The sequence below is a fragment of the Oryzias latipes genome, chromosome 21 (genome assembly GCF_002234675.1).
Source record: "Oryzias latipes chromosome 21, ASM223467v1".
Classification (NCBI taxonomy): domain Eukaryota; kingdom Metazoa; phylum Chordata; class Actinopteri; order Beloniformes; family Adrianichthyidae; genus Oryzias; species Oryzias latipes.
The window spans coordinates 30890123-30917993 of NC_019879.2; the positions used below are offsets into that span (position 1 = coordinate 30890123).

At 44.5% G+C, this 27871-nt stretch overlaps 1 protein-coding gene across 3 annotated transcripts in view; it reads left to right on the forward strand.

The window, feature by feature from the left end:
• Positions 1–27871, forward strand: part of LOC101172397 (neuropilin-2) — a 91865-nt gene that overhangs the window by 9335 nt on the left and 54659 nt on the right. For all 3 annotated transcript variants that reach the window (XM_023950505.1, XM_011473641.3, XM_011473642.3), the window contains exons 2-6: positions 2628–2808; positions 11727–11908; positions 21284–21511; positions 23400–23555; positions 23638–23807. In XM_023950505.1, coding sequence (XP_023806273.1) covers positions 2628–2808; positions 11727–11908; positions 21284–21511; positions 23400–23555; positions 23638–23807 — 917 coding nt within the window. The remainder of the gene's footprint in view (positions 1–2627; positions 2809–11726; positions 11909–21283; positions 21512–23399; positions 23556–23637; positions 23808–27871) is intronic.

Sequence of the window (27871 nt, forward strand, 5' to 3'; positions counted from 1 at the left end):
CAGCCCGGAGTCGAACCCGGGTTTCACGGACGGAGGGCGCCGCAAACCAGCATGAGCTAAACTGGCAGTTTCATCTTCAATGCATTCATTAAATATCTTGCTGTCCATACTACTAATTATACCCACTACTCCATCCAACATATTCCTATCTATTCCTGCCATGTCTTCCACATCTCTGACATGCTTCAGTCTCTCTTCAGTGACGGTGTCGGATTTATAATCAAATGTAATAATAACCCACTGGCTTGTGCCTTCGTTGTTGCTGTTTAACATTGTTTTGTATTGAATTGTTACATTCAATAAAGTTTGGGAAAAAAAAGTAGTGAGCGCGTGCCGCGTGGTGCTCTGCAGTGAAAGCCGCGCGCGCGCAGGCGGGAGAGGAGAAGTGATCAAAGGTTTCCCATAGAAACCCTTGAAGTCTGAACACAGGACTAGCAGAAAAACTAAATTATGAAGACGAGGTAAATCTACACGTTTTCGCAAAATTTACTTTATTGAAAAAGGTGAAGAATATATAAACCGTTAAATATTTTAGTGGCCCGAGCGGACAAGTGAAAAGTAAAGTCTTGTGGTCCGCACTGCTCGAAAAACAGGACCGGGCCAGCGGACAAATGGCTATGTCGAGCCCTGTGCATGTTCGCACCGATCCGTGGTTTGTGGCTGGTCGCTTCACCACTCCATCCGGGATAACGCTGGCTAAGCAGCGAGCTAAAAAGGTGTTTGGCTGATGTGGCTGTGAGATGCCAGCATGCTTAAACACTAACACAGGTGGCGCTGCCCTGAAATGCATCTGCCTCCGTTACATTCTTCTGGTAACTCTGCTCCTGTGTTACCGTAGTCACCGGGGAGACTGGACACAGACAGGAGAGGCTGATTGGACTAACAGCACGAGGGAGGCGGACACAGACACCAGCGTGTCCGTCATGGGGTGTTCTGGGTGCAGGTCTTCTCCTGGAGGCTCAAACGTGTCATTTTTAGCAGTGAGATCTCACGTCTGTTTGTTTGGAGTTGATCTTGAAGATAAGTGGTGGAGTGCTCCCTGATGTTTTTGTGATTTCCTGTTTGCACATGTGACTCCTCTCTGAGTAACTTTATAGTTTCCACTCTATTATTAGCCGTCATGCTCTGCTCTGCAGACTGGCTTGGCTGGCTGTGTCACCCGTGCAGGGAGGGGGGACAGGAATCGGGCCGTCACTGTACAGAAAGTTGGATCGGACCATCCTGTTACACAAACTTCTCAGAGGAACTTCCTCCCTTTTTTCTAGTCAGGTGGTCTTCATATTTTAGCCTTGACTGAGGCGTAACACGAACCCAGAGGAGCTGGATCGTGAACTGTTCTTCTTTTTCTCCCAAAAACAGGAAACCAGTTTAGGGCTGCATAACAGAAAAGCACTTCCCTCTGAGAAGCCGGCATTCATGGAGGATTTCTCCATTTGAAGAACCCACTCCACCCTGGTTTCCCTCACAGAAGCAAAGTCACAGTTTGAACTTTTATTTTGTGCTGCTCGTACAGAGACACTTCCTGTTTCAGAGAAAACTGGTTAAAGTTTAGCAAATGATCTCTGAAATGATTTTAAGTGTGAAGTTTTCCATAATGTTGTTAGTTTTAGGATGACAATCTGCTGACTCAGCAGGAATTCATCCCAATTAAATTCTGTGGATTCACAGTTGAAGCTATCCATCCACACAAAGAGTAAAAAAATGTGATAAGAAAGCTAAGAAAACCTCCCCAATCGGGTTTGTTCTGGCCAAAATAGACCAAAACCACCGTTCCATCAGATTTGCTGGTGGGAATCTGTCCCGAAAAACGTTGTCTTCTTGTCCATTTGTTCCAGAGAGTGTGAAAGCTCATCAGAACTCTGGATTGGACTCAACCATTTTTGTCTTAGAGGGGGGAGTTACACCCACCTTTTTGATTTGGTTAGAACACTCATACTAGCCCCAAAAAAGTTTGCTCGTGTGAATATTTTTATGCACACTCTCTGTCCAGACCAAACAATACTCTACCTCTGATGGGAGGATTGCAGATTCGATTCCCGCCCATGTGTCGAGGTGTCCTTAAGCAAGACACTGAACCCCACCTTGCCTCTGGTGGGTCAGTCTGCAGCTATGAACGACGTGACACGGACGTATGACTGCTGACAAGTGGACTCGCTTTAAGACAGGAGGCAGGGCTTCTGGGAGGACTGGTGTGTGGGACACCCAACGCCGTTCACGCATGAAAAACACACAGCTTTTAGTGCGTCCAGATGCTGGGATGACCTTTGACACACACAAGGAAATCTTCCCTCCACGTCGTATCACCTCCAGAAATCTGCTCCAAACCCGTTTACAGGATACGTTGGAAGGAACCCAGGAGGCTGTGCATCAGTCAGCACGCTTATCTCATATTTTCAAGGGGAGATCCAACATAAACATCTCACTGCATCTACTTTCACACCCACTCCACCCAGTGACACTGCAGCCTGTCTGCCTAATGGTCGGACAGAGGTTCAAATCCCTGCTCAGTCGCTGGATGACCCTCATATCTCTAACTGTAAAACCTGTAGGTGTCTTTAGGTGAAGGTGTCTGCTGAAAGCTGAATCCTCTGCAATGGTTTCACTCCTCAACTCCTTTCTCCTTCTAGCATCGGAGCCATGCGGCGACAACTTGGACGCGAGCGACGCCGGTTACATCACCACCCCCGGCTACCCGCATGAGTATCCGGCCAATCAGAACTGCCGCTGGATCATCACGGCGCCCGAGTCTTCTCAACGCATCGTCCTCAATTTCAACCCTCACTTTGAGATCGAGAAGCTGGACTGCAGGTGAGGAAACGGCCGTTTGTCTCCCTTAAGCTCCTCCCTTTTTGCGCGAGAGCGGCTGAACTTCAGCGTCTGCTTCTGCAGTATTTACTGCAGTAATCGCTCGGGGACCTCTCGTGGTTGTCAGCCTCTAATAATCCAAGTTTAATTACAACACATGTAATGTTCCACATCGGATGAATTAGGAGAGATTAGAGGATTTGGTGTCCGTCATTGTTTTTGGTGGTTTGGCTTTGGCTGCACCGTCTTAAAAAAACATCTTGTAAAAAAAAAAGACATGGACTGCAGAGATAAGAACAGACAAAGAGATTGTAAGAAAACGATGGGAAAAAATTGTTTTTGGATAAAACGGACAAGAAAATGGCAAAACACAACGAGGCAACTTCTAGTTTGGAAAGTTCTGGTCCTGTTCTACAGCTCCTAAAGAAAAATCCAATTCCTGACATCACGTATGCTATAACAGCGTAGCGTATATGCTTATTATTTATATTATACGTGTGTATGCACTCACAGGCTGATTCAAAAACGCACAGTTTCATCCCAGATCCAGTCGTTTCTGGTATGGAAGCGGGTTTCTGTGGACTTACATGAACAGAAATGATGCAGATGTTTGTTTGTTGGAGCTGAAGCATCAATACTTCGCAGCTTCTGTTGATTTATCCCTTTTTTTCTCTAAAATAAATTTCTTCTGCTGAAATTGACTGAAGATGATCAGATGACCGTCTCTGCATGAAGCATTCTGGTTATCAAACCATCTGTGGATGAGATTTGGTCCCCGGAGGTTTTCCAGTATTTTGTGGATCCGGTTTTTCTGGAGATCTGAACCTGAATCATGAGTGAAGTCTGGATTGAAACATTTCTACCGGCTTTGTCACATTTGACTCCACCGTTCTCTGAAACCCAGAGGATTCAAGCTCTTCAGGTGTTTCTGTTCAAGTGTTTGGTACCTAATCATTAACACTTTGTAGTTCCAGAACCAGTAGGTCCAAACCACTTGAACATTATCAAGGGAACAAAAAAGTCTGAGTGCTGCAAACCCTCCTGCCCAGGTGACCTGAGGAGTGTTAGTTGTGTTTTCAGATTCAGTGATGCTCAGGAGGGCCGGCACTAAAGAGCTTTTCACTCTGAAGACGCCTGAAAGTGTTTCTAAAATGTAGCTGTGAGGTTCAGAAGATGACAGCGTGGAGGAGAAGAGGACTTGTGAAAGAGCTCTGTGGGAGGCAGAGATACTCCATCCACAGGGAGGTTAATCCACAACCACCTTATACTCATGCAGGGAATAAACCAACTTCTCCTTTTAGTAAAAAAAAAAACAAGATTTTCATCTGCGAAAATGGACCAAATCAGGATTAGTTCTTTAGTTTTCTTCCAATCTTATGAAAGTCCCTCTCTGATCGTCTTCTGACCTATTGTCAAAGTGTTCCTGGGGTCTTTTATTTATGATTTTAGTGTTTTTAGCCAAAATCCCAAAACGTGTTGTTTTCTAGTTTCTGCAGAGCGGCAGGAGTTCATTAGAAATTCACCTCTGAGTTGTGGGCAGAACTGTTGGCGCCTCCATTTCCCATCATGTCTTTGTTTACATCTAGTTTACAGCCCCTCACAACCCTAAGCTAACATAAGTGGCAGTATCAGATCTATCCGTCCATTCAGCTTAGATCCAGATTCCAGCTCAGACCAGGACAACAAAGACGTTCATGGATCTATTTGGTCTGCAGGTGGATGATCAGAATGGGGCGGAGCAGGAAGCTTGTGGCCCCGCCCATAATATTATCTACGTCACAAAAGTGATCTTTAACAAACAACATTTTTTGTCTGCTCCTGATTTACCATTTGAACAAAGAAATTCTCAGAACGGCAATTTCAACCCGAATTCTCTTAATATGTCCTCCATCATCAGAAAAATGTTAGAATAATGTGTTCAGAACACCAAAAAGCCCATTTTTATCAGAGTGTGCTTATGGAACAGAGGATCTGATCACATCTGCCTCAAACTCAAACATCTGCGTCTTCACTGCCTTGGTAGCAGAGATTGACAAAAGGTGCCGACTCAGATAAATGGAAACAATGAAAAATTCCCGCTAGAACTCTCCATGACTTCCTTTTTCCGTCACATGACTGAAGGTAGCAGCCCAGCTTTAGTCGCAGACCTGCTGCATCTGCGCGGTGCTGAGTCACTTCAGACCTCGTGACGGAGCAGTGCACCAACAGAAATTGCTTTGTGTCTCCTCTGACAAAAAAATTCACACTTAGCTCATGATTTCACTTCTGCTCAACCCTTTGGATGCATCCTGAGAGGCTGTTTCATGAGAAACGAAGCCTCCTCTGGAAAACAAGAGAGGCTCAGGTGTTTCAGCTCTGACAGACGGAAGCAGAACCACCATCAGGGTGCTGCTCTTGGACTCACCTGGATCCAGATTGAAGCTGCATCAAAGTGTGAACACAAAACTCTCAGCACCTCCTGGATGAATCCCTCTAGCATATTTGCTCATGGGCTTAGAGCAGGAGAGGGAGTGGAGATGTCTGAGTCCTGAACAGGAGAAAGTAGAAAGCATGGATAAAGGCTTTGTAGAAACACAAACTCCAGACAGAGACTCATCCCAGCTCTGCGTGAATCCCTGAAGTTTGGACTGCAGAGATGTTCTGCAAGAATCAGAATCGTGGCTGGAACGTCCTGCGGTGTCTGTGATTTACTGCGGTTCAGTTCTTTGGTGAGACTGAAGGAGGTCCAACTTTTGGTCTGCAGATCAGTTTTTACCTCTGCTGTCATGTTTGATCAGCAGCAGTTCTGCCTGTTTTTTCCCCACATTTCTTTACTTTTTGGTTTAAAACAGTCCAGTTAAAAGTAACAAACAGCTCATCCAGTCATCTGCCATTTTTTCATTAAATCTTTAGACTAAACCGATTTAAAGAAGGATCGCCTTCTTCTCGTTTTTAAGGAAGTCGTCTGATCCTGATCCATACGAGCACAGAAGACAAAGCAAAAGAGCAACAAAGCTGGAGACAATTTGATTTACAGAATCACTTAACAGACAAACATATTGACTTTGGATACCCCCCCCCCCCCCCTCCTGTAAATGACAGAAAAACAAATCAGAAAACCGATTAGAAACAATGGAAAGATTCTCTCAGTTGAGTCGTTGAAGCGTTCCTGAGTGTTGATGATGTGGTCAGAGAACCTGGACACAAAGGAAGGTTGTCCCAATCGTTTGATGCTTTAACACAGAAGTCATTTTTTAAATCTAGAGACACGAAAGAAAACCGGATTTATTTCCTGAACAGAAAGATTTTATGTAACAAGGATTTTTGCAATAATTCTTCTCATAACAATGTGGTTTTGAGGACTTTAGACTCTTCTTTTGACACTGTCTTATAGTTCCATCACATGTTTCTGCAGACGTCTTCCTGTTTCTGGTCAATGAGTGGAGTTGGCCTAAAACTTTTACACTTTTATGTGGAGACAGAAAAGTGTTTTTCTGCTCCGAAACTGAAAGAAACCGTTTTACATATAGGTCTTGAGGGCTTATTGATTCTATATGTTCAATGGTCCGATTAAGAACGCTGGAAGCTGAGCAAAAAAATGGCCTCCGTTAGTTTCTCTTCATTTGACAGACTTGCCCCCCCTCAGACGAGGAGGCAGGAGCAGAGGAGCTCGGCTTGACCTCGTCCGGCGCTTTACATCTCCGTCTCTGAGGGGAAGATGGGTATCTGGGCCGTTTGCAGAGCAGCCTCGCAGGGAAAAGTGCAGCGTCAGGCTGTGCGGAGGGCAGGCTCAAATCATCCTGACAGCAACCTCCTCCACCGTTCTCCCCCTCCAATTCATCTGCCCCTTCCTCACCCCTCCTGCCCGAACCGCTGCCCAATGACTCCATCTATCATCTTTCACCTGCTCCTGCACCTCCCTCTCCGTCCTCCTTCATCAGCCTCTCCTGTGTCCAGCTGGATCAATCTGCTGCATGTTTCTTCCTGTTTTCTCATTTTCTTTTCCCGTCTTTCCTCCACCATCATTATTCAACCTTTAATATCAGAAATCGTGACCAACATACCGACTGACACATTTTGCTCTCAGCAAGTCGCCTTTGCTCCTCGCCCTCCATCCGTCTCGGCTTTTATTTTTCTGAACCTTTTCTCTTTTTTTACTGAAACTCTCCTCTTTCATTAAAACCTGCTCCAAAAACGACAGATTGAAGCACAGAAACTAGACATCCAACAGTGATTCTGGTGAACTCTTCGCGGTCGTACAGCTGCAGGTGTCGAGTAAATCAGCGAGGTAGAAGTGATTTATATGACAGAGAAGCTGCAGTCAATGATAATGGTTCCGCTAATGATGAAGACCTTGTCTTTGTGCTCTGCCTCCATCCGTCATTCAAGTTCTCGGCTCCCTGCCTTATCAAAAATGGAGGCCGGAAAGGTGGGAGGATGGTCAGCAGGCGTGCAGACGCACCTGGCTGCAGGCAGGAGTGGCGCAGACAGTGATGTGATGTGACGGCGGCCGTGGGGTCGGAGAGAGGTGCAGGCTGAGGCGGGGGGAGCGCTGCCGCATGTGGAGTGGCAGGGCGACTACCAGCTGTGTGCATTTAGCCGCCTGCGCGGTCGCATTAAGATCACAGCCCCCCCAGCAGCAGGAGAGCGCAGCATCCGGACCGGCGGCCCGACATGAAGGTGAAGCCGCTCGCTCTCAGCTGCAGGAGGGAGAGTTACCGCATCAATAAAAGCCAAATGAGCCTCTAATTATTTACATTTTCCAAATGGAAACCGACACCAGGAGGAAAAGCTCCTGACCACAGAAACACCTGCTGGAGGTGGACGCTGTCCAGCTGTGGTCAGACTCACACCAGTGTTCTGCTCTGAAGAACTCTGTGTCTGCAAACAGACATAATTAGGAACAGATTGGTTTGTCAGAAAAACGCTTATGAAGGTGCCGCATACTTCCCTTGCTGAAGAAAAATGAGAAAATTGTTCTGTTTGTTTTTTCTTCCTTTAAATGTGATTCCAAACTTCATGCAGTGTGACGCTGGAAACCCTCTGATGGGGTTTTGATCTTCATCTGAATTACACATCCAGGAGATCAATGCCTTCTTCTGGGAGCAGTGACAGCTCTTCTCTCTGGGTTGATGGCTTTTTTATTTATTTTTTATCATCAAGCTAACTGACCAGAACCTTCTGCAGCAGAACATCAGGATGTGGTTCTGTGGATCCTCAGATTATTACTGATTTATTTCATTTAGGCTTTAATATCAAAGACAGCGACCTCCAGAAACTCACAGGAATAAGAACCACCTTCAGTCACTGCAGGCAATAAAGACCAGAGTCCTGATCAATCTCTGTTACTGTAACAGCTCTGTGTGTGTGTGTTGGTGTGTGTGTGTAGGTGTGTGTGCGTGACAGTAGGTGTGTGTCAGTAAAGTACCAATCCTGATCAATGTGTGTTAAAACCATAATGAGGAATCGATTGGTTGTCCTGGAGACTCTGCCTGAACACACATGTCCACGTTTACACACTCTCATGCACACACCCACACACACACACACTGCAGTAATGGGTCTATTACGTGATATCAGTTCTGGTTCTTTGAGCTTCTTCAGGGACGGACTGGCTGCTGATTCTACCTTCAGTCCTTTCAGGATCATGGATTTATTCTTCAAGCATGGACTAAATATTCTGTATATCATTTTAACGTTGGTTAAAGTTCACTTTTAGCTCTGGCTTCTCATGAGATGCAGAAACTTTTGTTGATGATGGTGAGAAACTGTCCTGCTTGAAGCTCCGTCCGTCAGTTTCAGCCTCACTTAACCTCCGTAGATGTTGATTTGTGTGGCTTCTGGAGAAGATCAGCTGTGCCTGGAGCATGTGGGAAGCTGGAAGTCCTGCATGAAACCACGGTGACGGAGAGCTGTCGCCGCACTTTGGCTTCTTCATGAAAATCCCTGCAGTGTGTCTTGTTGTTGTTGAGGCTCCATCACGTCATCCTCGCCACTCGGTGTGAAGCAGGTCGTGTTTGTGTGAGTCAGCTCCATCTGCTGCTCGGGAAACTCTCCGCCGGTCCTTTCACTTCCTCTTCTGCCCGATGATCAGAGACAAACGACGGAAAGCAAACATGTGGAGAAGCCTGATTTAACTGGGATTTATCTTCATATCAGTTTTACAGCATATTCTGTCAGATTATTGTTGACAGTATGTACATTAGTCTGCTCGGTAAGTTTGGCTCTAACCAGGTACAGCTGGTGGACCTGTTGGGTCAATGTTTAAAAAAACCTTCAGATTTTGTTTTATTGGTCATTAATAGCAAAACGTTGATTCTCTTCAACCAAACATTCCTTTTTTAAAGTAAACAATGCTCATTTCTACTAATTATTAATTATCTTTGTTTGAACATTGGTCATGGTTGACTAAACAACAATCATTTTAACTAAACATAGATTGATTTTAGCTAAATATTGATGATTTTTATGTAAACATTAGTCATCCATCCATCATTTGATCTTCTCTGGTTCTTTGTTTTTCATGCTGTGAGTTTTAAATTCTCCACTATTTCACTGAGCTGAAAGTCTTTGTGATGAAGAGTCTGAACGGTCTGTAAGAAGCTAAGAACTCAAACCCCCAACCTCTCCCCACAGCCATAATCTGCAGATCTTTACTTCCTGCCTCCTCCTGAAAGCACAAAGCTGGATGGAGGGAGGCGTGAGGCGGCTCCACCTGTTTCCGTCTGTCAAAGGTGAGGCGGCGAGAAGCAGACGGTTCATGTTTTCTCTCCAACTACAAGAAACGCCGGAAAAACCAAAGTAAACGGGTTTTCTGTGGCCAGAACCTTATTGGAGCAGACACATGTGGAAAAAGACTCTTTAAATCTATAACCTGAAACACGTATGTAAAAGTCCAGAGAAGGTTCTGATTTGAATCTATCTGTAATCTGCAGATAAAAAGGTAAATCATCCCAAATAGGATTTCTCAAACCAGAAGTCTTAAAATGCTGTTACTCAGTTTAAATATCAAACTTTACTTGATTTTAGTTAAGTTTTATATAGTTAAATATATATTAATGCTGAACAAATATTAATGTATATTATTCTCTGACACCAGAGAGGACAAAGTTCTGCGTTCACAATCGGACCGTGTGTGACACCATTGAACCAAATGGTGGTGAAAGTGAGCGGTTGCATTCCCGCCTCATACCAGTGTGTTTATGTTGAAACCGTCACACGCGTGTGCTAAAATGAGCAAGGATTTATCATTTATAGTTTTATTAATCACACCAGGCTGAGGATCAACCAACTGAAAGGTTTTTCTTTATTGTCTCTTGCTTATTAGCAAAAAAAACCCAAACATTTTTCTAAATTTTGTTGTTTTTGTTTTTTGGACAAATTAAATCAAACCAAAACAAAGTCGTGTCCCAAAGATCGAGGTTTGAACCATTGACTGTATATGAAAACTGGACTGAGTAACGTCCCCCATAGAAATGGTTTATTCTGGCTCCAACCAAACTAAGTCAAATCAGTGGGCATTTTTTCACGATATAGACGTCTCCATGTTGGAGCCTGACGTCTTCAGTGAGCTGTGATTGGTCTGAGTTTCCATAGCAACCACTCTAACCAACCAGGACTGAGCTTATTGGAAGGCCACACCCCTACCACTTGGAAATCCGTCAAAGGTTTTGAACGTTGGATGTGGGGGCCAGCAGGCCTGAGAATTCACTAAGAGACTTTTTTGTAATTCACTTCAGGAATTTCTCCTCAGAGATGCATTTCAGAGCCGGACTGGTGTGTTTGTCTTCAGTGCAGCTGCTGGTCCTCCATGTTGGTTAGAAGAAAGTAAAACCGCCCATTCTTCTTTGTACAGAAAAGAGCGGTTCACCTTGAAGGCTTTTCGGTTGACAAAACGTGCAACAATACATCTTAACATTTGTCTGAAGAGACTCTTGACGTCAGTCATTTCTGACTTGATCAGTTCAAACTTTCAATTTGTGTTTGAGGCCTGAAGCAAAACATCACTACAGGCAGATTTTCTTTTTAGGAAAGACTGTGTCTGTCATTACTACACATGTTAAAGTCCTGCTTCCTGCTGAGCTCCAGACTTTTCAGAATAAAAGTCTGTAGTATGAGAGTGAGTGAACAGTGATCCTGTCCGTCACTCTGCCATTGTTTACGGCAGCATGTTTGGAAATTTTGTTGCTCTGTGCGCTGAAGCAGGAACCATGTGCCATCCATCCATCCATCCATCCATCCGTCCATCCGTCTGTCCATCCATCCATCCATCCATCTGTCCGTCCATCCATCCATCCATCCATCCGTCCATCCTTCTGTCCTTCCATCCATCCATCCATCCATCCATCCATCCATCCATCCATCCGTCCATCCTTCTGTCCTTCCATCCATCCATCCGTCCATCCTTCTGTCCATCCATCCATCCATCCATCCATCCGTCTGTCCATCCATCCATCCGTCCATCCGTCTGTCCATCCATCCATCCATCTGTCCGTCCATCCATCCAGCCATCCATCCATCCGTCCATCCATCTGTCCATCCATCCATCCATCCATCCATCCATCCATCCATCCATCCATCCATCTGTCTGTCCATCCATCGATAGAACCTGCTGAATCCCTTTTGGGGTCACAGGGTTGCTGGAGCCTATCCAAGCTACAGTTGGGCGAAGGCAGGGGGGGGATCATAGGATAGAACAAGGGTTAATCTGGTGGAAGGCAGGAACCATGTTCCTTCTGGGACGTTAAAGGTTTTCTATGTGCTTGAAGGTTCAACATTTTGTCTCCAAAATAAGAGATCTCATAAAGAAAAATGTGTATTACAGACTTTCTTTCTCGCGAGCAGACGTTCTGTTCTCTGCATCATCAGTAACTGTGTTTTGGTTCTGACCCGTGACTCACAGCAAAGACACGCCGTTCCTCAGCGTCTGTTGTCTTTTGCAGGTATGACTACGTGGAGATCCATGACGGGAACTCTGAGTCAGCTGATGTGCTGGGGAAGCACTGCAGCAACATCGCCCCCGCACCCATCATATCCTCGGGGCCGTCGCTCCTCATAAAGTTTGTGTCCGACTACGCCCACCAGGGGGCGGGCTTCTCACTGCGATACGAAATCTACAAAACAGGTGAGCCGAACGCAGCTTTATTGTGAAAATGGAAAAAGCATTTCCGGTATGGACCTTTATTTTGAAAAATGAGACACATGTGCTTCCATACTTTAGTGCATCAGGAAACTTTTCTTTGCTTGAAAGACAGAAGTAATGTTAAAAATGTAGAAAGGATGTCTTTGGTTTGAGCTCCAACAGAAATCATTAAAGTTCTTTTGGATCCACAGTAAACCTCTACATTGGTCCTTTGGTTCCGTGTTTCTTTGTCATTCTGGGAACTCCTTTGAGAACATTTTGAGAACTTCCCTGTAAAACAGTGTCGCCTGGGAGGAAAATAAGAAGAAACCAGAGATAGACGTAGGAGTAAAAAGATGTAAAAGTGGTGATTTATCCAGTTTTACCAGTCGGCCTTGTTTGTGTTTGTTTTCTTACTAAAAAAGCTCACGCTAAAAAGACCGTCCCACCCTAATGCTCATTAACCGGTCTGGTCTGGTTGGGTTTGCTTTACACTCAGCGTTTTTGTGGACCGATCCGCGGGAACAATCTCAGTTTGAAATCAGACGGGAAAACGAGAAGAGAATCCGACAAACACTGTGGTTACGTTGTGGTTATCGCTGTTCGTCCTCCCTCAGTGTCAGACGTGATGGTAAACGTTTATTACGTCATCCTCAGTGCCGGCTGTCAACTACGACCGTGTTTTAGCGCCACCATAAAGGAAAATAAAATATATGTACATTATAGATGATAAAGTCAACATTTTACAAAAGAAATGTAGATTTATGGTTTAAAAAGTCACAATTGTACGAAGTTAAAAGTCCAGCTTTTTCAAAAATACAGTTGTAATTTCATTAATATAAATTTTACAACAAAAAATAAATTAGATTCAGTGACATTTTTGAGCACTTTGTCGTCCGTCACACTTCTCTGAATTATATGCAACAAAAAAAACAGGAGATGTCTCATTGCCTTTGCTGAAACATTTTAAAATGAAACATTTATTTTCAAACAGTTGCCTCATGAAATTATAAATTTTTGAAGCGTACATTTACAACTTTACAAACCTTACAAAGTTTTTTTCTCATAAGTGTACGACTTTTAAACTTGTGATCTTTTTGCTCAAGTTTTGATAACTTTCTTGCTAATATTTCCTATAACTTTACCCCTTTGTTCTCAGAAAATTTGGACATTTTCTCAGGATTTTACGACTTTATTCTGGCAAAATTTTGATATTTTTTCACAATTTTTACTTTTTGAAGTTTCAATTTGACTTTTTTTTTACAAATTTGTTCTTGTAATATTTGGATTTTTTTCCTTATATTTTTTCAACGTTGTGGCCTTTTTTCCTAATTGTGACATTTTCTTATCATTTTTTCACTTTCTCATAATTTCATGGCTGTTTTCTGGTATATTTGGGGTTTTTTCTGCTTTTATGGCGGCTCTAGCGCTCTGCTGTAGTCTACGGTTTATTTGCTCCTCGTAACACGTGGCGATGACATCATCAGCTCCCTGCACTGCAGCGCTCGGGTTCATCCTGAAGTGAACCTGGACGCTCATGGGAACCAGAGTTCATGTGGTTGACCCGCTTCATTGAGCTGAACCGAGCCAGCCGGTGAGGATGGAGGAGAACCGCTGTGGTTCTTCACAGGTGAAGCTAAAGCAGGATTTGAGATGCTGCATCAGGATCCAGGCATGTGTGTGTGTGTGTGGGTGTGTGTGTGTGTGTGTGTGTGCGCTCCCCTTCACGCTGCAGTGGGTCAGACAAAGCGAGACCAATTGAGATCAAGGGCAGTGAGACAGAGAGGCGCGCGGCGGCGGCCCCACCGCCATCTTGTCCGTTCCCCCTGAAAGCATTCCTCGCATGCCGCCTTAATTGAGTCCTGAGCCCTGTTCCCCTGAGACGCACCGTCCTGCACGCCCACGTGCACACACACGGGGGCTGAGGTTACTAACACAACACGTGTGGTGGTTGCTGTTTCTCACTTGCTGGCACCAACTGGGGCGGGGGGTCATTCCTGTGTGAGTGCATGTGTGTGTGAGAGCGCGCACGTGCGTGTGTTTGTGTGTACATTACCACCTGACGGACATTAAAGCAACAAAGATGTCAAAGGTCACACCCCCCAGGACAAGAGATGGAAAAAGTCTGATTTCTGACAGAGATGATTTATTTTGGGCTGTAAGTCATAAACCTGCAGAACAAGAAGAAACTTTGAAAACAAGAAACTTTAAAAAGTGTCAGCAAAATTATTTGATTAACACTTTGAAGTATGTGAGACACTTGTGTTCATATACAGGTTAAATAACTTTATAAGTGACCTTTTTTGGGGGGGGGCAGTGTTTTATCCCTCGTTTGTAATTTTAAAACGGCGTAAATGAAACAGGATAATCTCTAGTGGAAGAAACCTTTGTGGTTCCTCACTGAAGCACAGCATCACTAACAACAAATGAAGGTGGAGTCTGAGCATCACAGGGTCTGACAAACAACATGCATGGGGGGTAAAGTGGGAGGGGTGATGAGTGAGAAGAGGCAGGTGAGCAGATGAAGAACAGACTACAGGTGGTAAAATCTGGAGACTGAACAGAACAAACATGCAGAGACAAAAGATCTGCAGAGCAGGGTGTGTGTGTGTGTGTGTGTGTGTGTAGGTGTGTGTGTGTGTGTGTGTGTGTGTGTAGGTGTGTGTGTACGTGTGTGTGTGTGTGTGTGTGGGGGGGGGGGTTAAGACACATCTATTTAATTTAATTTAGCTTTTATTTGATTTTGCGTGTAGGATCTAGAATTTTTACTCTAATATTTTATACGATATTTTACGTCTTAACTTTAACGTATATTCTAGGTTGTTTTAGACTTTTTTAAATTTAGTTATTTATGCATTAACTAATTTTTAACTTGGTCATGTTTCAGTTGTTTTTACATTGTAACTATTCATTACGTCTACATTTTAGACCGTTCATGAGGGTTTTCTCACCCTTGGCTGGGGGGTTTGTGTTGGGGCTCCCAGACTTTCGGCCCTGCTTGTCCTCTGGCGTCTCTTGTTTCGAGTCCCCCGAGCCGCCCGGCCCGGTGTGCCCCCGTTAGTTGCATTGAACCCGGGGGTTGGGGGGCTGAGGGGCGGGTTTGTTCTAAAGCCAGACTGGTTTATCTAAAAAAATGTTATTTTGCAAGAGAAACTCATTCAACTGAATAAAAACAAGTTTCTCTAAAACCTTACTTAAAACTGGCAAGTTGGACACAAGTCTGTAGTTATTAAAAACTGAAGGGTCTAAATCAGTTTTCTTGAGTAACGGTTTCACCACTGCAGTCTTAAAGGCAACAGGAAAAATACTCGTCTGTAGAGAGGAGTTCATAATATTTAAAATCTCACTCTCAAAAGTCCCGTGAAATGATTTAAAAAGTGAAATAGGGATGGGGTCTAAAAAACAGATTGTTGGATTAACTTGGGAGAAAACTCGACCAAGTGTTGCAGCTTCAACCAGGTCAAAACTGTCCAGTGCTTCCTCAGGTAAAATCAACCCATCATTTCCAATAAAAAGGCTTTTCTGTCCATTTATGATGTTTGATCTGACAGAATCAATCTTGCTCCTGAAGTGGTCTGCAAAGGCCTCACACAATGAGGCGGAGGCTGGCATTGTGTTTTTGTTCACATTTGAGTTGATTAAAGACTCAATTGTGGTGAAGAGGACTCTGGGGTTATTTGTATTTACAGAAATGATGTTCGCAAAGTAGGAATTTCTGGTCTGTTTTACTGTTTGATTATATAGTTTTACATGGTTTTGGTATAAGTGATAGTTTATTTCAAGTTTGTGTTTTCTCCAGAGTCTTTCTGCAGATCTACAACGTCTCTTCAATAGTTTAATTTCCTCAGTTCTCCAGGGGGGTGTAAGTTTGATTCTTATCTTTTTAGATTTTAGTGGAGCAACAGAGTCGAGACTGGATTTTAATTCACTGTTTCAACAAGTAGATCACAGTGACCTAAGTGACCCGTTTTTTTTCTGGCAGAGCTAAAGCAGGGATTTTTTCTCAGAACTTTCTTTGGACCCGATCACGTCAGAACCCTGCTGCACAGAACCCTGTTTCAGACAGTTTTTATGGTTCCTGTTTTTCCCGCTCTGACCTGAAAACATCTTGTTGGAGGAGGATCAGGATCCTGGAGCAAACGCCCCTGTGAAGCCAAACGTTTGCCGTGAGCCCCTTTAGATGATAGTTTCTGACACGTCTGATGGGGGGGGGGGGGGGGGGTCTGCTGGAGACCCCCTGAATGGGCTGAAGCAGCTTTGAACAGATGCATTTATTGTCACGAATAGACGCAGGCTGATCTAAAGCTGACCAACTAGACTAAAGTGCTCTAAACTGCAACGGCTTCAAGGAAAAAACAAACTCTTCACATTTGGAGTTGCATTTATTCTGAATCCAAAAAGCGAAAAAAAAAAAAAAAAGATTTGTTAAGTTTGAGACACAGACATGAAACCAAGGATCAGGTTGGTCCATCCTGTGGAGGCTCTCCACGTGAATCAGAGGTCTCTGAGTGGAAAACATGCTCGGAAACCCAGAGACCTACCCGTGGGCCTGAGCTCTCTGTCGGTCCTTTTGCAGAGTTTTCTATCATAACTTATAAAATCAAGGAAAGAAACCGAATTACAGGAATTTCAGGGTTTTCTCTCTAATTTCATGGATTTAAAGTGGAGGAGAGGTCCCTTTCTTCCACATCAAAAGACAGAACTGCACACAAAAGTCCTACAGTCAAGTGAGGGGAGCACGGCCTTTAAACCGACCTTTCAGGAGGACTCAAACCTTTCAGGAGGAGTCTAAAACCTTTCAGGACTCTAAAACCTTTTAGGAGGACTCTAAACCCTTTCAGGAGGAGTCTAAAGCCTTTCAGGAGGAGACTTAAACCCTTTCAGGAGGAGTCTAAAACCTTTCAGGACTCTAAAACCTTTTAGGAGGACTCTAAACCCTTTCAGGAGGAGTCTAAAACCTTTCAGGAGGAGACTTAAAACCTTTCAGGAGGAGTCTAAACCCTTTCAGGAGGAGTCTAAAGCCTTTCAGGAGGAGACTTAAACCCTTTCAGGAGGAGTCTAAAACCTTTCAGGACTCTAAAACCTTTTAGGAGGACTCTAAACCCTTTCAGGAGGAGTCTAAAACCTTTCCGGAGGAGACTTAAACCCTTTCAGGAGGAGTCTAAAACCTTTCAGGAGGAGACTTAAAACCTTTCAGGACTCCAAAACTTAGTTGTGCTTCGATGCACACAAGTTTAGAGAGAAAACGTCCAGATTTCCGTTTTCTGATTCTAATGTCCTCTAAATGTTGGACAGTCTTGGATTTTCCGACACATTAATCTGAGATTTAGTTCTTCCACATTCACACACTCTCTGCATGCTAGCCATGTTTATTAATCATGCCAGATAATGGGAGGGGCTTAAGTATGAATGCATAATTTGTTGTTGTTTACAACTCTGTTGCCATGGAAACTGTCGCACAAATTCCAACCAATGTTTCCACAGACCTGGAAGTGTGGCAGCCAATCAGATGTGACCGTCTGGGCCGTGTGCCCCCAGCTGTCACTGTGACCCAGAACTCACACGCACACATGAATGCACTGATGCAGGCATGACGGTTACTCACTAATGCAGCACGCATGTCTGCACGCAACCCTGAACCCCCGCAGCAAACATTTAGTTCAAATTTTTGATTGTTTTTTTTTTAAGTACAACTTTTGCATTTAACCTCAAACCCAGAAACAAAAATTCAAAAAACAAAACACAGATGCCGATGGTTGAATTTCTGCAAACCGTGTGTGTGTGTGCGTGTGCATGCGTGTGTGTGTGTGCAGCCCACACACACACACAAAGGCTAATGTGGGCGTTCATCTTTCAATCCCTCTGATAACCTTCGTTGCTTCCATTAGTCTTTGTGCGTTTGGATTCTTCCTCCATTTTGATCATAGAACGTTCACATCAGTCCATCACGGATCTGCAGTAACGAGCGAACGTCTCTTCTGGAAAACCAAATGATGGTGACTTCAGGAAAAGTTAGGAATACATTCTAAAAGGAGAGAATTTCTATGACTTTTTCAGCTAAAACATGAACTTCACGTGTTGCAGTGCCAAAACTTGAGCGATTTCGGGGGCTTTTGTTCGACTGGCGTTCATCTCTTTGACTATTTTTACTTTTCTTTTGGTGTACGGTGGTGCAGTGGTTAGCACTCTAGCCTAACAGCAAGAAGGCCCCTGGTTCAAGTCCCTGCTGGGGGACCTGAACCAGAACATCAATGACAGACCTTTCTGTGTGGAGTTTGCATGTTCTCCCGGTCCATGCGTGGGTTTTCTCCAGGGTCTCCGGCTTCCTCCCACCATCCAAAAACATGCTTCATCGGTTCATTGGCGACTCTAAATTGTCCCTAGGTGTGAATGTGAGTGTGCATGGGTGGGTGATTGTGGCCCTGCGACAGACTGGCGACCTGTCCAGGGTGTCCCCTGCCCTCACCCAGCAGTGCTTGAAAGAGATTAAGCGGGTCTAGAAGACCCTTTTTGGGTATTTCAAACCGTAACAGGAATGTTGTGGGTGTCAAAAGTAGGAATATATTTTATTGCCATTTTTAAACCAGTTTTTTGGATGCATCACATCCAACTAAAGTGACCAGTTTGAAAGCATGCTTTCCTGCAGAAACATAACCTGACCAAATCTCGTCTGTGGTTTTGGAAATGGCTTTGTATTTTGGGGGGGTCTGTTACAGTTTTCCATTCCATGAATCTTTTTTTCCAGCTCCAAAGGGCATCTTTGCTCTGGGATTTTACTTGAAAGCTTCATACATTTGGACTCAGTGATCTCAGGATGGGAAACTAAACATCATCAAGAGATTCCCAAAATATTTCCCTGAATTATGGCATTAAAATATTGCCTGGTTGGAGCCTTTAGTAAACTGCAGTGGGATCACGGTGGGGGGATTGTTGTGCGGCAGCTTGATCTCAGTGTGATGGCAGAGATTTGGTTAAACAGTCGGTTCATGAAGACAAACAGACACAAAGGAGCTGAAGTTCACCGTCAGCTGGGATTCAGCTCCAGATGAATCCAACCGAAATGACACCCAGGTGGAATGCAAACACGCGCGGGGAAAAGTGAGGTGGTGGTTTTACTGGAGCTGTTAAACTGCGTGTGGTCGCCGTCAGTGTGTGAGCTGAAGAAAATCCCCTCTGCATCATGTCTGCCGTGAGGAAGCTTCATGTGACCTCAGCTCTCTGACCTGAGCGCCGACTCGTCCTAAGAGGAACGTCTGCGTTTCAGCCTTCAGCAAACATTTTATTTTCTACATTCCAGTCGGTGGTTTGATGCCAGTGTGTCCCTCAAAGGTTTGCTGGAAAACCTCGACTCTGTGGAATCTTTCAGGCTTCAACAAATCCCAGAATCTACCCAGCAACACTCTGCCTGCACATCCACACGCCCTCCTGTCTGAGACAGAAAAACAAACTTCTGCTGTTTTAAGTGAGGACGACGGAACGGAAATGAGGCGAGGTGGAGGACGGTTTCACACCCACAGACGATGAGCGCGGACAGATCGGAAGGAAGGAGGGCAGGAATGTTTTTGGAGTGTCCATGAACATCAAGTAATGAGAGGGGGAACAAAACGGCTGCAGGCTACAGAGCCGGTCAGGCGTTCAGTCCACGCTCACACATGCGCTTGTTGCCATGCAGACCCGCCTTCCTCCCCGACAGTCTCTGCAGGGGGGCCAGACGCTTGGGACGCCCCGGGAGAGTCTTTGTGAGAGGGGGTGTTTTCCTGACACAGAGGATCACAATAACAAAAAATCAGAGCAAAAAGTGGAGCAGAATGGAGGATGTTTGTAAAAAACGGGGTTACTTCTCTGCAGGTCAGGCTTATCCAATGAGAAAGCAGAGTAGAGGAAACTGTTTTATTTGATTCCGTAGCTGGAAAATATTCTTGATTTTGCACAAAAGTAGAATTTATTTTAACTGTTTCTCATGTCTTTGTTTATGGAAGAAATGTTGGCTCTTTTATTTGTAAAGTCCTTTAAATTTGCTAAAGTCGTGTGATTGATGCTGTTTGTTGGTGAAAACGTCAGCTAAAGAACAGTAAAATACAATACACATCAGAAAATAAAAACTCCCATGTGTTGCTTCAAAATGATTGACAGGTGAGGAACAGATTTAGGGCTGGTGCGGGGTTTTCCGGTTGGGTAAGGAGGGAATCAAACCAGCAGCTGGTAAAAGTCAGACCTCTGGTGTAGTGGTTTGGTAGGAGTTGGGTTTTATCAGTAACTACAAATGGTTCTTGGTGGGTTTGGGGTTTGAGATGAACATATTGACTGTGTATGAAATTGAATTGAGTGGCTCCGCCCCCTGACAATCCAGACATGAAGTGGCTCCAAGAAGCCAAAATCACACAGATTTCTATAGAGAAATAATCAACTGTTATTGGTCAGAAGAACCATTCTGGATCTGATACCTATTTTTAACATATTCTTGATCATTCTAATTTTTTTCATGATTTTTTTTTCTGTAGTTCAAGTTATTCAAGTTATAAACTGACCAATCAGATCCCATAATAAAAGTAGGTGGAGCCTGCTGCCCCCCACGTCCAACCTTCAAAACACTTAACAGATTTCTTGTTGCTCGCTTTCTGGTAGGGGTGTGGCCTTCCAACATGCTCACTCCTCATTGGTCAGAGGGTTTGCCACAGAAACCCAGACTGACTCAGGCCAATCGCCGCTTACTAACATCTGGTTCCAACATCGCAGCGTCTATATCGTGACAATTTGGCCAATGAGTTGACTGTATCCCTTGTGCTATCCTAGGCACTTTAACATTGGGAGTGGGGTCATCTAGACCCACTAGACAGTGCTCTGAACCTTTTTTCTTCAATGATTGGTGATCTTCACTGGTGTCCATGGATTACATGAAATCTTTCCACCTTTATCCACCTTTGTCATGGTAGGGAGAACACCTCAATGGAAGGGGGGGGGGGTCATAGGGTAGCACAAGGGTTATTTGGCTGGAGCTGGAAAATAATACATTTTTGATGGATGACGTCACACTCACTCAGTCCAGGTCTAATATACAGTTGATGGTTGGGAATAGTCAGGCTCCAAACATGAGTCGGGCACTGAGACGCCACACTGAAGCCAGTACGTTCAGTAAGAAGATGGCTGCTTCTGTTAACCTGTCATTCATATTTTTATGAAATACTTTGCTGATAATATTAGCCACAAAAGATCTTGTTTTTGAACATGGTTATTATTCAATGCAGTTCATCACAGGAAACTGCTTCATTTCTCTTCAAAGGTTTAGGCTGGAAGCTGCTTTGAGTGTGAACTACGTCAGAAATGGTTCAAATCCGGAAGCAGAAACGTCTTTTATTCCGACCTCTCTTCTTCTTACAGGCTCGGATTGTTCTCGGAATTTTACCAGCCATTCGGGGCTCATCGAGTCTCCGGGCTTCCCCGACAAATACCCCCACAACCTGGAGTGCTTCTTCATCATCGTGGTCCCCCCCAGCATGGATGTCACCCTCAGCTTCCTCACGTTCGACTTGGAAAATGACCCCCTCCCAGGAGGGGAGGGAGAATGCAAGTACGACTGGCTGGAAGTGTGGGACGGTCTCCCAGGAGGTACGGCTCCCGCCACGCATGTGACAGTTGGTTTTGCTGCGGCTCACATCGCATTTCTGAGCGGGCTAGATGGGATGGGGGGGTTGGTGAACACGTTCAGCCTTAACACCTCGCTGTTGTGAGTCAGTGCAGGCAAAAATGTGTGTGTCTTGCCATGCCCACATCATTATCGACTGAGGTGGAGCAGCAACTATTTTAGAAGCTACGTGTTGGTAGATGAAAGTTAGGCTTACAGGCAGGATGTTGGCGCCTACTGTAGAGAAAAGGCAGGAGTTTTCAAGGGGAAAATAAAGTAGGAGTCGCTCAGCAGAGGGAAAAAAGACCGGAGGTGAGAGGGAGAGGCACACAGGGCTGCGATATTTCTGGTTTACCTGCCAGGGGAAGTTTGGAGGATGCATCTGAGGCACCAAGACCTCTGCAAACCTCAGAAAGATGAAAAGGTTTCTGCTGCGAATTTAAGAGAACTCTGCCTAAAGAAAGCATCTTAGACTGCAAAGATGATGTTATCGGAGCAAATTCAGCTCTTAGAAGAAGCTTGGAAAAAAAGATGTCATGTTTGCTAATACCTTTATTTGGAAAATGTAAACTTTGCTTTGTAGTTTTGTATGGTTTTGTGTGAGCGAAGGTCGACAGCCAGCAAGGCCAAGTGGGCCCCATGTGGACAGAAAATGGGACCCCAAATGGGTTTGTCCGCAGTTTCCATGGTGGGCCCTCAGTGGGCTGGCTCGCTACGTTAGCCAGCCACCCGGTGGACGGCGTGGCGAGCAGCGCTGCCCCCCAAATAACAGGGGGGTGGAGGGCAGCAGTCAGATGGGAAGGACTTTTACTTCTTCCAGAGTGGGATCTTCCCGTCAGGAAGAGCTGAACAGGAAAAGTCTGCGGCCTTTAATGTTACATTTTTTACGTCTCTGAGTGCAAAGAGACGCTGAGAGACAATATGCAAACTAGTTTGTTTAGATTAAGAAGAAAAATGATCCCTAAACAACCAGACTCCTCCGCTTCACTTCATTAGACAGCAAAATCTAACAAATGGAAAGACCAAATCAGATAAAGCAGTTTTCCTATCCGTGCACCGTGCACGTGCAACATTTGCAGAAACGCCTGTGTTCAGATTTTATCGCGTCTGATAAACTGCCTTAACTGTTCGCTTTCAAACCTTTCCATCCTCATTTCCTGCATAAAGAACAGAGAGACAAAAGCAGGCTCTGAGCTCTGATGTAGAAGAGTGTCAATTAAATTCTGCTATAATTTACAGCATAATAAAGCCGTTCCGCTCTGCTCAACGTTTTCCCTCCTTTTCCTTCACTGTAAATCATCCAGAAAGGAGTTATTGCCATTATTTACCCAAGAAGCCCTCTTAAAACCCCCTCCACACATTTTTTTTCCAAAGGGAAGAGAGAAAAAATCAATACTAGTGATCGATCACTGCCTATTTTCTCTCCTCCTCCTCAAAGACCTCCTCATGTGTATATCTTTGTGTGAGATGGGGGGGGTTAGAGGATCAATGCACTATTTGTGGTTCCAGTCTTTACATGCACGCATCCATACATCCCTGGGCTGTAAATCACAGTCATCTGTTTGCGTTGGCATATTGACAAGTCTCAGTACAGTCAGCTCTGAGAGGAAGACAGGCGAGGAATCGATGAGATCCTTTGATTTCAATGCATTTATACAAATGCAAGCTTTGCACTTTGGTGCAACAAATGAGGGGACAGACGTGGAGAAGCGATGAGGAGGAGGTGGAGTTAGCAGCAGATGTCATGAAAGAAGAGACTGAAACAAAGAGTCGCTGCAAACAGGAAGAAAAGATGACTTCAGTCTTTACATGGTTGGCAGTTCCTCCTTAGTAAGATTGATGGGTAATCCAATAAATCTCGGCTCTCCACAGTGGGTCCTCTGATTGGTCGATACTGTGGTACAAGAGTTCCTCCTGAGATCCACTCATCCACTGGGATTCTCTCCCTGGCCTTTCACACCGACACAGCAGTGGCCAAAGACGGTTTCTCAGCCCGGTACAACATGACGCATAAAGAAGTCAGCGAGAGTAAGTCTATATTCATTTACATTTCACAATGAATGAAACGGACGTATTTATCTAAATCCCTTTGCTTTGTCTCTTCTTGCAGCTTTTCATTGCAGTAACCCTTTTGGTATGGAGTCTGGAAAGATCACCGATGAACAGATCACCGCCTCCTCAACATTTGAAGAAGGACATTGGCTTCCACGTCAGGCCAGACTCAACTGCAATGACAACGCGTGGACGCCCAACGAAGACAGCATCAGGGAATACATTCAGGTAGTCCTTTTCATTGGTTTGTTTATTTAGGACAAACCCAGAAAGAAGTTCTTTAAAAAGCACAACAAGCCCCCCCGTGCATCAAAGAACATGTATAACTCTAACCCTTCCATTGACGTGTTCTCCATACCATGACAAAGGTGGAAAGATTTCATGTCATCCATGGACACCAGTGAAGATCACAAATCATTGAAGAAAAAAGGTTCAGAGCACTGTCTAGTGGGTCTAGATGACCCAACTCCCAACGTTAAAGTGCCTAGGATAGCACAAGGGTTAAGCATGCAATTTATCACGGACAAGCCCCCAATTTGTTTGGTGATCATTTTGGCTTAACAGAAACATAAAGCCGCAACTGATAATAAAGAAATAAAAGATTTTGTGTAGATTTAACTTAATGACCCAAAACATTAAGTTTAATAAATCACAACAGGACAGGAAAGCTTTGAGGTCATTTCTACTATAAACCAAACTCACCAAGAACTTTCTTAAACAGATTTTAGTTTTTCTTTAAATTCACATCAGTTCCTGCCATCAGATCAAGATTAGCTTCAAAGCTAAAATTCATTTTTATGTATTCTTTTCATAAGTGTCAAAACCGAGCCCAGTCTGGCCCCTGTGCTTCAGCAGCCGTGCTCTCTGGGTGTTTGCATGGTGACTGCAGAGCAGAATGTATTTGTCAGTCTGCCTGCGTCCGCACTGAGGGGAGTGGGAGGTTCAGCGCTATCGAGGTCCAGCAGACTGGGTGAGGCATTGTTTCCTGTATCCCATCGCAGCGCCAGCTTTGTGCCATCCCCCGGCTTAGCGTGAGTTATGAGGCTATCAGGCGGACGGAGAGGAGGCAGCAGGGAGCTTCAGTCGGGTCACCCAGACCAGCACTTCTCAGTCAGACACTCTGTGTAAACAGCAGATTATCTTGTAGGTTGTCACCTTCTGGTTGTCTCACCAAAGAAGCTGCGTCGTTTTAAGAGCCTCTAAGTTTAAAAGTCGGGGTTTTAGCTTCCAGCTGTTTATATTTGAGCTATTTCTGTTTTCTAGCAAAGAAACATTTATTTCAACATGCAACCCAAACATCATCTTTGCACCACTTGTATTGCCATTTTTCTTCAACAGTACCTTCTAGTAGTTTTTTTTTATTCTGATGGGATTTTATGTTTATTTCTTTACAAACTTTTGGATTCTACATTAAGCTATACAAACTCCTGGTGAGACGCTGCACCTCAGGATCAAATGAACCAAATCCAACTGCAATGCCAAGTTTGCTCACTAGTCTGGCTGCCAGCTTTCAGATCAAACCTAAGCCTACCAAGGTCCTGGAAACATTCATCCAGTCTAAAGTTTTTTAACAACCTCCTAACAATCCTTTTCTGTACTTGGAAGAACAGTTAGGAGAGTTTAAGAGGCAGGAATGTGAGTGTTTGGCTGCTTGGATCAGCTATGTACCCAAATGTATATTAGAAGCAATGACTCAATCACAGATAATGGGAGACAGATGCTGACTAGAAGCAGTAGTTCTGACCTGCACCGACGCCAGACCCCGTCCCAGAAAAGCACAGGAACTGGTTGCAGCCAAGACGCTGAACAAAGCCAAGGTCCCATCAGTCTCTGCTGCCGCTATCTGTCTCACATCGTCTGCTTGCCTTAGAAAAGCAAACCTTAGGAAAACGACACAATAGCTCATCGCTGGGCATCCAAGTTAAGACAACACTGAAATGAAAAACCCATTAATACATTTTTAAAAAGCACAATGGTAATGCGGAAGAAACTTGCTGCCAAAGGCTGCTAATCGCCAGGCCTTGATGATAGCTGACCATCGTCTGCAGACCCGTGAAAGCTCAGCATCGAGGCAGACCTGAGCTGCAGTCTCAGGGAGGTGCCTGCTGCTCCACGTCAATCTGGAAGCTGTTATAAAGCCATTTCCCAAGAATTTCCCCTCACTGTTTCACTCTAATGAATTTGATTCACACGAGCAAAACGATCCGGACAGTTGCCAAACTTCTCAGGAGTGAATGTCACAGCAAATCTGTCAAAGTAAGATGGAGCTCCTGGGAGAAGCGAAACCCCGCCGGACCACATGTCAGGCCTCACAGCTGTTTCCTTAAAACAGTCCCTGTACAGCAGCACACTCTGACAACACCACTCTGAGCCGAAAGGGTTAGTTGTCTGGCAGCGGCTCCACATTGATGATTATGATTATTTCAGTGTTTCATCTCTGTTACTGACTGGAAGACGGTCCAGAGGCGAGGTCGAAGGAAAAAAACAACGCTTTGAGATGGAGAATGAACACATGACCCAGTGTCCCATCCACGACACCCAACGCAGAGGAAAAGCTGACGTGAAATTCTTTTGCCTTGATGTTAACGTTTGAAAAAGGACAAAGTCAGCGTTTTATCTGAATCACTTGTATCCTTATGGGGGGGTTGACCCCTATGGGTTTGTGGGTTGTCTTTGGAGGGTCATAGAGAGGGGCGGCGGCATGTTAAGGGGAGCTCAGGTGCTTCTGCAGTTCTCCTGAGGCTCGTACAGCCACTGCATGTAAATGGAACGTACCATTGTTGTGCATGTGGGAGGTGTATTGTGAAGTATTCATAATGGAAGTTCCACGTACTCATGGCATAAAGGTGATGCTTAGGCCTGCATGGTGGTGACGGTATTATTATAGGGGATGAAGCCTCGAACCCCAGACAACATTCAGTGGTTGAGCCAACAATAAACTGCAATGTTTAGCAGATCGTTTTGTCGGTTCAAGCGTAGTTCAAACTGCCTCATGTTGATCTGAAGCATCGCCGCAGATCTTTGTCAGAACGAGAAGGTTTGGATCCGATAACAGACCCAAACCTCACTGACGTTCTGCCAGAACCTAACAAATACACACAAACAGGAAAACCTCCTGGATGATGACAACAGTTTCTGCTCTGTGTTCTTATCATCCGACCAAAGAGCTGAATCAGAATTCTTTAGGGTTCAACTGTTTTTTTTCTCAGAGTCACTGCATTTAAAAGAGCAATTTAATCTAAGGACTGAACAGCTGTGTGTGTTTCCTCGTTCTGGTCCATTGTGTTGTGCTCTGGTCCGGTTTGGGAGGTGGAGTACAGATTGATGATGACAACTCCAGCTGCCTTTCTTAGTGTAACAGCTCTGTGATTGATGAGGAACCTTCCTCCCTTAGCATCCTCCTCTTCCTCTCCCTTTCCTTTCATCTTCTCGTCATCTCTTTTTGTTTTTGTGTCTCCTTTCACCTCCTTTTGCCTCTCTTTTTTGTCTGCCCGTGTTTTCTCTGGATTCTGGGTTATTGATTAGTTGTCTTGGCGGATCTGGTTCTCGCCCAGCTGGAGCGGGCGGCTGCATGTGTGTGTTGGAAGTAATCTAAAACACCTGTCTCTCTGACAGATAACAAGCGCAGCGTTTTACCTCCCCGATTGTTTTGTGCCTCCCCCCCAGCGGGACGTGCAGCACAGTCAGATTAGTCTCTGGGGTTTAACAGCTCCACTGGAGGAGGATAAATGTTATGAGGCTGGGCTGAACTTTCCTCATCTTCTTCTGTCCACTCCTAAATAGAAGAATCTGAAAAAATGTCACGTTCTTTCACCGTCCATAAAAGCGGGAGAATGTCTCCATAACAGAGTACAGCTAGAGCCAAAGAACCACCATTTGAAGCCTTGTCAGGGGGACACGGGTCAGCAGCTTTCATCTGACCCCAACACTTGAGCAAGACTGGCTTTTGATAAATTCTTGCAGGAATGTTACTTTACTTTACTTTACTTACTCTGTTTGGAAAATCTTTCCTGCTAGAAATCACAAACATGGACAGAAAAATGATCCCAACAATCCAGCTTTGTTATGAACGACCATAAACGTGGCGTTCGGTTGGACTTCAGACAGGCGTCATTATCGGTTCATTAACGAACCTCAGAAAAGAACACAAACCAACCAAAACAAAGATCTGAGTTTCTCTCCTCTGGAACCAAAAACTAGCTAATGATGTTTTATAGTTAAAGGTTTGGTTTGATGTGAGACAGAAAGATAATTGTTTTTACTTTGTTTGATGCTAAAAGTTTGTAGAATTT